A 10,754-nucleotide genomic window follows, 5' to 3' on the forward strand; every position below is an offset into this window, starting at 1 on the left:
AGCCAAATAAGACTAAAGAATGAATGGACCTAAGTTAACAAATATTCATCATCAATCACAAAAAGTTTGCAAAACAAATATGCTTAAAATCAAATAATGAAAGAATCAAACCGGCCTATATTGATCAAGTTAGGTTTGAAAGTTCTACAAAATAAATTAGTGTAAAACCAAGGAAAGAACTTAAAAGAGTTATTGGGTCTGTATGCCTTGTTTGGGTCTGGTTTATTGAAGTTAAAAGAGGAGACGAATGTGGGTGACCGGCCGTAAACCCAACATGATTTACATTTCATATTTAATAAGACAAAAACCCTAGACGAGTCCCTCTCTCTATATATAATGTTATGTACTTGTAGTCGTTTGTCACTCAATAAAAAATACCTAGTTGTCACTTGTGGATGTAGGTCAGTTTAGACTTAAACACGTTAAATTCTCGTGTTCGTTTATTGCTTTCGTGTGTTGTGTTGAGTTCGTTTGTATGCAAGATCCTAACAGGAGCCTATATTAATCACTAACATAAAATCAAACCAAAGAATTAAGAACAAATGAACTGCAATTCATCAACTTGATCTAGACGGTGCGGAAGAAAGACCAAACGAGCGAGGCTAAAGTGGCCTTGGGTATCCTCATCAATACCGCAATTATTTCAACACCTCATCTAGATGGTGCATCATGATTTGAATAAAACTTTGTAGATGTGCGAGAGATGGCAAAAACAGCGCCCTATGGCGAAAGAACCACGCCATCTACCATTAGTCATTACTATTGAAAATATTAACTACACAGATTAACATAAAACTAAATTATACGTAAGAGTAAAAAAATAATAAAAAAACTAAGTTGATCAATATTCCATGCCAAGACTTGCAATATAAATTAGCATATACCCCAAAAGTTGAAAGAATACAAACTAAAAAATTGAAGAGCCAAAATTAGCGTATCACCACAAAGAAAATTAGTGAAGAACCAGATAATGTATCATAAATCAGTCGGTAATTTTCTCACAACATTTATTTCCAAGGCCATGAAGACAGTAAGCTCTCGGTAACTTTTCACTCAAACGTACGTATTGATATCGCTAACCACTTTATTAAAATAATGTCTAAATTAAGTAAATAAAAGTTAAATTAAGACAAATTGTTGTGATGTGTAAATTTTTGATTGGGATAATTCAATCAGATGAGAAAAAAGGAAATCAGCAATGGTCGTTGATGCAGTCACGCTCATCAACAAAAGCCGCGAACGGTGTGTGAGTCATTATAACGCTAAGGTGGAATTGGGCGTGAGGCCACTGCACTCAATGTTATGAGTACAAATTCTTAGTCATAATGATTTAGTTTGCCACTTTGTTAAAAGGAAAGAGGGAACATATTTATTCGTTAACTGTTTTTAAAATTGATATAAAGGTAAATGATTTTGATTTAATGGCATATAAAACGTTATTCCTTTTCAAAAAAATTAAAAGTATATCTATACTTAAAATTCTATTATGTTACATACTCACCCTTAAAGAGAAAACAATGTTTCGTTTGTTAAAGAAAAAAAACACGAAATAACTAACTGATGCAAACTCTTAATAAGAACTTTAATCACATAATACAATTATTTTGGATCAACCATTTACTTTGCAAGGGGAGATATTAAATGGCGAAACAACCGCACAAGTGCACAACCTTCGAACCCTTTAAAATCTAAAGTAAAGGGCTTTCAAGCATTTTAAAAGGAAGTCCTTTAATGGAGGAACATATTTCATCTATATAAATAAAACACTCGAAACCTAATAATATATTTACAAATAAAAAGCTAAATAAATTTTTAATAATCACAAATTTCGCAAATATGGGCGTTGAACTTATCGATAGCCATATGATACAAAAATTCGTCGACAATTCAGAAGCTTTTGAAAAATGCATCGAGGAACAATTTAATGCGTTAGATGCAAACAAAGACGGAGTTTTATCTCGCGAAGAAATCCAAAACGAAACCAATATGGAATTGGCGTTGCAATCAAAGGAAGAGATTGATAGTCTATACGACGTGTTATTTGAGAAATTTGGTGTTGAGAAAAAGGGTACATTCAATCGCAAGGAGTTTGGTTCAATGATGAAGGAAGTCATGTTAGCCAGGGTTAATGGTTTTGGTGAAACTCCCATAAGCATTATTCTTCAAGAGGATAGCTTGCTTCAAAAGGCCGTCTAACATCAATCCATGAGATGAAATTGATAACCATTCCTTCAAAACCGGCATTGTGGAATGTATCCCCTATTTTTAAAAAAATATTTGCATGCACTTATGAAATATGAAATTGTACACTTTATATCATACTTTGAAAACTTGTTACAATCATATTTTATTTGAATTTATAATTTAAGAAAATGTTTATGGTGTGTTTGGTTGAAGACAAGTATGGTTACATATTCATTTTGTAATGAAAAAAAATATATATATATACATACATATACGTGATAAATCTTAAAATAGTGTTTGATGCACTATTCGTTGTAGTCTAGTAGATTAACTAATTGAACCAGGTTTTCAGTTAGTTGAAAACTTGAAATCTACAAGAATTTGAATTAATAAGGATGAACAACACAAGATTTACATAATTGTTTATTCGAAAATAGTTGTCTCAAGGTCCAGTCATTTTGTAGCTTGAATTAGGTTCGCTAGAGTCAGGTTTGAGGTTGGGGCATGGGAAGTATGGGCCTACTATTGCCAACAGTGACCCGGCCCACATATTTCTCTAATTTGAATCTGATTCTCATGGAGTTGGACCAACGTCACCGCCTCATCTTAACGTCGCATGTCGATGGATCAGCAGGTCCGATTGGCGATTGCTTGATATTGGCACGTAAACTAGAGATAAAACGACGAATAAGGAAGTGTGGTTCCTCTATTCACTTCAACAATAAATAAATCAGACTAAAATACTCTGAAACGAAGAAAAACTTACACGTAACATTCAATCCATTCCTAAGATTCCATGTGTCTTGTGGTTTTTACCTGTGACACTCAAATGCTGGTTTTTACTAGTTACCCTCTGATGCCAACATCACTTTTAAAATAAACTAGGAATCACTTGGCGTGTTACGCCGGGCTGATGGTCTAGTCTGTAAAAAAAAATTCATCAACTTTCAAATACATAAATTAAAATAATTTAAAACAAATAAAACCTTGCGTTGGGGTGGTACAATACACGAATTCGGTCGGTACCGGTTTACGGCATCAGAACTAAACAAAATAATAAATTCAACAACAAAACTCATGGCGAACAAAAAAAACCTGTGTGTTGTGGCTGTGAACCAAAGCGAATTCAGTGGATATCGAAGGTGATAACATTAGAAAAACAAAGAAAATGTGTTGCGAGGTCCAAACAACGCGAATTCGAGCCTAAATACAACAAACTAGCATATATAAAACAATAAAAAAAGCCATGATGAACCCAATTAAATAATAACCAACATTTTACGGCCGGAAATTGGCGGCAGTTCGTCCGGTATCAACGATGTAATAATAATAACTAAATAAATTATTTAAAACAAAAAATAAATGAAGGTGACCACTCAAATGTCGTCAAGTGAACCAATAGGTCACTTGTAGCACCAAACCATCATTTTTTTAATCTATAGTAGTAATATATAAATTTTTGGATAACATGTTTTACAACTATGTACTTTTCAAATTCCTGGTAGTGTCCTTTCGTTATAGATATGCAACGCATAAAAGTTTTCGTACCCAATGCTTACTTCGAATTAGTGTGCGCACAACTCAAACAACATGACTACAATTCGAGGATTATTCAAGTTTACACTACCTTACACACACATCCTAGCTTTCATAAATTTAGTAAAATAACTCTTTAAAGAAAACAGATTGGGATGAACCACCGCACATTGAAATCATTAAAAAAATCATAAATTTAGCACACATTCAGTAAAAGAACAACCATATTACTGTAAGCCCAATATGCATCTACCACGTATAGTTGAATGTTAAAATTATAATGAACCATTCTTTCAACAAGCATATAAAAACACTTGGTAATGATAGTAGTAAATTACCTTAACATTAGTAATGATTGTAGTAAATTACCTTTAGTATAAATTATTGAGTAAATTATGGTTGCAACAAACAAAATAGCTAATGAGAAGGAAAAGTAGCATTAATCCCCTTGAAATTCATATACGCTCCTTTAAAAATTTATATACCAAGACAAACATCAAAGGCAAAGTTAAGGGCTAAGGAATGGTTAATGCTAAAGCATGAGAAAGCGTGTGTGGAGAATCAACACGTCTTCATTACTTTTGTTTTTGACACATTTGGGTCTCTTGCCTCCGATGCTGCTACGTTTCTAAAAAGAGTTTAGCAGGTCGTGCACAGTAACTAATCGACGCCGAAGAACGATAACGTTGTTTTCAATAGGATCGGTTTTGTCATTCAAAAGGGGGTGGCGGGGCAGCTTGTTGCCCGCTTACCTGCCCTTTTTTGTAGTTGGATCCTTTTATTTTTAATATTATATTAGACTCTACTATGAACCAAAAAAAAAAAAAAATCTACAAAATGCTAAAGCTAAAACAAAGTTAAGGCAACGGCTAAACCAAAAATAAGGCTGAGGCCTAGGAAACTTCTAAGACAAATATCTATATTCCTACAAAAGTCTATGACCTTAATACTTGAAATATTTTTTCAAAAAGTACATGTCATATCTTAAACTTGTTACAAACTTAAAATTATCTACATAATTATTAAAAGTGTGTGTGCATACAGTTGCATTTCAAGTCGGCTTCTAATTTGATATTAAGATTGGGATTCGAATAATATCAATCCAACAAGTTCCTTAATTTATTTAAATACCTTGTCGGATTTGAAACATGGTTGTAAAAGTCAGTAGGCGTTGCCGTGTTAGTTAACTAGGAAGTTGTGAGTTTTTGGCTTTAGTGAATACCCGTTACCTGGATTTGATAAATTATAAAGAAATTAATTTTGGCAAAAATATACGTATGCCAAGTTAGAACTTCTTCTAACAACCTATGCATTCTGTTATCATTTCCAATTGGACGATCCATTAATCCAACTAGTAGAGGACTATAAATGGATCAATTTTTTTGATTTCCGTTGGAAATTAGGAATAGATGGGCTGTCTATAGGACCCGTTTTATTAACAGGATTTATCACTACTTTAGCTACTTTAGCGGCCTGGCCTGTTACTCGGGATTCTCGATTATTCCATTTCTTGATGTTAGCAATGTACAGTGGTCAAATAGGATCATTTTCTTCTCGAGACCTTTTACTTTTTTTCATCATGTGAGAATTAGAATTAATTCCAGTTTATCTACTTCTATCCATGTGGGGAGGAAAGAAACGTCTCTACTCAGCCACAAAATTTATTTTGTACACGGCGGGGGGTTCTATTTTTCTCTTAATGGGAGTTTTGGGTATCGGTTTATATGGTTCGAATGAACCAACATTAAATTTTGAAACATCAGTTAATCAGTCGTATCCTGTGGCTTTGGAAATAATATTCTATATTGGATTTTTTATTTCTTTTGCTGTCAAATTGCCGATTCTACCCCTACATACATGGTTACCAGATACCCACGGAGAGGCGCATTACAGTACTTGTATGCTTCTAGCCAGAATTTTATTAAAAATGGGAGCGTATGGATTGATTCGGATTAATATGGAATTATTACCACACGCTCATTCTATATTTTCTCCTTGGTTGATGATAGTAGGCACAGTACAAATAATCTATGCAGCTTCAACATCTCCTGGCCAACGTAATTTAAAAAAAGAATAGCCTATTCCTCCGTATCTCATATGGGTTTCATACTATCGGAATTGCTTTGATAACCGATACGGGACTAAATGGAGCTATTTTACAAATAATCTCTCATGGCTTTATTGGTGCTGCACTTTTTTTCTTGGCAGGAACGAGCTATGATAGAATACGTCTTGCTTATCTCGACGAAATGGGTGGAGTAGCTATCCCCATGCCAAAAATATTTACGATGTTCAGTAGCTTTTCCATGGCTTCCCTTGCATTACCGGGTATGAGTGGTTTTGTTGCAGAAGTGATAGTCTTTTTAGGAATAATTACTAGCCAAAAATATCTTTTAATGCCCAAAATTGCCATCACTTTTGTAATGGCAATTGGAATGATATTAACTCCTATTTATTTATTATCTATGTCATGTCAAATGTTCTATGGATACAAGTTATTTACTACTCCAAACTCTTATGTTTTTAATTCTGGACCGCGTGAGTTATTTGTTTCCATCTTCATATTTCTACCTGTAATAGGCATTGGTATGTACCCCGATTTTGTTCTTTCACTATCAGTTGACAAGGTTGAAGGTATTCTATCTAATTATTTTGCTAGATAGTTTTATTAAATAAAAAAACTCCTTTTCACGAGTTGGTTGGCTAATGAAAAAAAAGACGTATTTTTATTCTCTTATTTTAAATAAAGTAAAAACAAAATAAGAATTTCAATTTTGACCCAATATACTTGGTCTTTGTGAGAACCGCTTGAATCACTATACTACTTGATTCATATGGTTCTCACCGGTGAGACAATATTTTTTATATACACCGTATTGCATTCTGTTTGTATTCGTAATAACTTTTCTTTAATTTACCTAGAGGTTAACGTAAATGAACCATAACTATGTAACCCGATTCCTAATAGATTGACCCCAAAATAGCATATCCAAATTATAAGAAAGCCTAGAGTTGTCACAGCTGCGGAATTTGCTCCTTGCAAATTTTGATTTGTTTGAGTATGCAAATAAATTGCGAATACGATCCAAGTAAGAAAGGGCCAAGTTTCCTTTGGATCCCAACTCCAATATGATCCCCGTGCTTCATTAGCCCATACTGCTCCTGAAAGAATACCTATGGTTAAAAAGACAAATCCTAGGCTAATCACACGATAACTCCAAGAATCCAATTGTTTAAGAAATTGGGCCTTGTAATAATTCTTATCAGAAAAAAAGAAGTTTTTTTCAAAATATTGTTTCTTTCATTCTTGTATTGGATTTCACCAAATGAAAATGATGCATTTAATTTTAATAAATTATTACTTTTAGAACTATAAAAAAGATTTCTAATGTAATGACTAGAAGTGCTACTGATAATAATGATCCACAAAGAAGAGCCGCATAGCTCAATATCATCATACTTACGTGCATTATTAACCATTCCGATTGTAGAGCAGGTACTAATATTGTGGGTTTGTGTATTTCATTTAAAAGACCCGAAGTAGCAAAGCCTTGGGTAAAAATAGTACTTGAGGCAGTTATTGTGGTTAAATTATTTTTTCTTATTTTGAAATAAGGCATTATATGAATAAGGGAGAAACTCCACGAAAGAAAAATTAATGATTCATATAAATCACTTAGGGGAAAATGGCCTGAATAAATCCAACGAGTGATTAATAATCCTGTTAGGCATAAAAAAGTAGCTATCATCCCCTTTTCTGATGAATCATATGGTTTTATTATTTCATTGCCCAATAAGGTTATCAAATGAAGTGTAATTACAATTGAAACAATAGAAAAAGAAATATGAGTTAATAGATGCTCTAAAGTTGAAAATATCATAAAAATGAAAAAAGCGGGGGGATCCCCTATATTAATTAAGAAAAAGAAATGAGAATTTTATTTTTTTTTATTATAGGATCTATTGGATATCTTTTAGAAGATGGCATACCGCCACTCGAACCGAGATGCTCTAGCACTGCTTCCTAAGAGCAACGTGTCTACCGATTTCACCATAGCGGTTTGCTCGAACTCATAATAGCCTATTTATATTCAATCGTCGAGATTGAACAAGTCAATTCAACCGAATCAGTTTTGTTAGTCAAATTAGTTTTTTTTAGTAAAGATTCAATTAGTAAAGATTCAAATTGATAAAAAATGCGTTCAAAAGTCAATTTGAAGGTTCATTAGTTTCATTTTATTGACTTTTATTTACCTTTTTTTGTCATTCTTTATGGTTTTCTGATTTCATAAATTTGAAACAAAAAATAAAATTTTCAATGAATTTAAAATATGTCTATTTTAGATTACTAAAAATTGACACATATTTTGTACAAAATATTGCAAAAATTAAGTTCTTTAATTGATTGTGCTGAAAATTGGAGATATCGATATATAGAAAACTCATTCCATATCCATATAGTAAATAAATTAACATATAATAAAAAATTAAGAAATAAATAAATTAAGAAGTCAGAAAGTTATTCAAGAATTTTTAACATGGAATGAATTAGTTTCAACACACCATTAATTTGAACTAAAAATCTTATATCTGGCCTTCCCGAAAAACAGAAAATTTTTCATTATTGTAATTATAACGGTCGATGGGGAAAAGAAGACTCCCCACCACCAAAATTTGAGTGAAAATATACTAAAAATCAAGAAAAAATTTTGTATTTTTTTCTTGATTCTTTTTTTTTCGAAAACAGAATAATTCTTTTCTAAAATGAAGGGTCTATTTCATATTAATTAGAATATGGACTACCAATTGTTCATTTTAGATTAACTTTGATATTAACAAATTACTGAGACTTTTTTTGATTTTTAGTAAAATCCATTCTGATTATTCCGATATTTTAGGACTTATATTTTAAGACTTATTTGTTTGTCGTACAAAAAAACTTTTTGAATTACCGGTAGAAAGAGATTTCCCTAATGACAAAGCTTTTAACGACGCCCATATCCTTTCCTTTTCCAAATATTTTTACGAATACGCTTTTTTGATATCGAAGTACGTTTTTTTGGAACTGCCATTTAAAAGTTACTCGTTGTTATAGTTGGATGTGAAAGACATCTATTGTTCAAAACGAATTCTTTTTTCTTATTCATTATCTATATATATTTTTTGTCTAAATAAGATTCTATTCATAAAAAAGAAATTTTGATTTAGATATGTCAAAGATGGGTGAAAATTGTATAAAAAATAACTTAAAATAACAAAATTTTGATTCCATACGCTATTAGTAAAACCAAACATTTTGGTTTGGAACTTTTAGTTCTCGTTGTTTATCTCTCAAAGTTATCTCTTTATAATATACTAAATCAAACTTAATAAAATCAATAAAGAACCTAAAAGACCCTTATTTTACTCATTATATACTTTATTTACATAGAATAAAATCCCTCAAAGGATTATAACAAAGGATTATAAACTTTTGACTAAAAAATTGTTTTGATTGAAATGGAAAAAAATCAATCCCATAATGAATTAGTTAATGAGTTGGAATAAACTAACAAAAATCAAGAGTTTTTATTTCATTAGACCGATGCCCTTAGTTAATCCTATAATTCATATCAGGATAAAGTGCTCTTTTTAGCTTAAATTTTGATCATTGCTCTATTTTTTTACTATATAGAAGTATTCGTTTTTATTTTTATATGTCACTTGGTCATATCAGTTGACCAATTATAACTTCTTCTTTTGAATATTTGAACTATTTTAAAAAGACTCAGAATAAATACTAATATAAAATGATTTAATAAGTTAGTGCATACCTTGATTTTTTATTGACTTTTTTCGAAATAGGCAAGATCCGGTGAATCGGAAACAATTAATTAAGAATAAAATTTTTTTTATGGAACAAACATATCAATATGCGTGAATAATACCTTTTCTTCCACTTTCAGTTCCTATGTTAATAGGGCTAGGACTTCTTCCTTTCCCGACGACAACAAAAAGTCTTCGTCGTATGTGGGCTTTTCAGAGTGTTTTATTGTTAAGTATAGTCATGATTTTTCTATCAATCTGTCTATTCAGCAAATAAATAGCAGTTTTGTTTATCAATATGTATGGTCTTGGATTATCAATAATGATTTTTCTTTAGAATTCGGATACTTGATCGATCCACTTACTTCTATTTTGTCAATATTAATCACTACTGTTGGAATTATGGTTCTTATTTATAGTGATAATTATATGTCTCATGATCACGGATACTTGCGATGTTTTGCTTATATGAGTTTTTTCAGTACTTCCATGTTGGGATTAGTTACTAGTTCAAATTTGATACAAATTTATATTTTTTGGGAATTGGTTGGAATGTGTTCGTATCTATTAATAGGATTTTGGTTCACACGACCTGTTGCAGCAAAGGCTTGTCAAAAAGCATTTGTAACTAATCGTGTTGGTGATTTTGGTTTATTATTAGGCATTTTGGGTTTTTATTGGATAACGGGGAGTTTCAAATTTCGTGATTTATTCCAAATATTCAATAACTTGATTTCTAATAATGAAGTCAATTTTGTGTTTGTTACTTTGTGCGCTGTTTTATTATTTGCCGGTGCGATTGTTAAATCTGCACAATTTCCCCTTCATGTATGGTTACCTGATGCAATGGAAGGGCCGACTCCTATTTCGGCCCTTATACATGCTGCTACGATGGTAGCTGCGGGAATTTTTCTTGTAGCTCGACTTATGCCTCTTTTCATAGTCATACCCCACATAATGAATTTTATCTCTTTGATAGGGATAATAACAGTTTTTTTCGGAGCTACTTTAGCTCTTGCTCAAGAAGACATTAAGAGGGGTTTAGCCTATTCCACAATGTCTCAATTGGGTTATATGATGTTAGCTTTAGGTATGGGGTCTTATCGCAGTGCTTTATTTCATTTGATTACTCATGCTTACTCTAAAGCATTATTGTTTTTAGGATCGGGATCCGTTATTCACTCAATGGAAACTCTTGTTGGATATTGTCCAAAAAAAGTCAGAATATG

At 31.9% G+C, this 10,754-nt stretch overlaps 1 protein-coding gene across 1 annotated transcript; it reads left to right on the plus strand.

Annotated features, from left to right (window-relative positions):
- Positions 1–1,836: 1,836 nt before the first annotated feature.
- On the plus strand, positions 1,837–2,196 carry LOC143612761 (uncharacterized). Its single transcript, XM_077086664.1, has one exon. It carries the CDS (start codon positions 1,837–1,839, stop codon positions 2,194–2,196), a length of 360 nt encoding a protein of 119 aa, XP_076942779.1.
- Positions 2,197–10,754: the final 8,558 nt, after the last annotated feature.

This window comes from Bidens hawaiensis, unplaced genomic scaffold (genome assembly GCF_021521415.1).
Source record: "Bidens hawaiensis isolate Kalapana, Puna unplaced genomic scaffold, B.hawaiensis_p1.1 tig00035496_1, whole genome shotgun sequence".
In the NCBI taxonomy this organism is placed as follows: Eukaryota; Viridiplantae; Streptophyta; class Magnoliopsida; order Asterales; family Asteraceae; genus Bidens; species Bidens hawaiensis.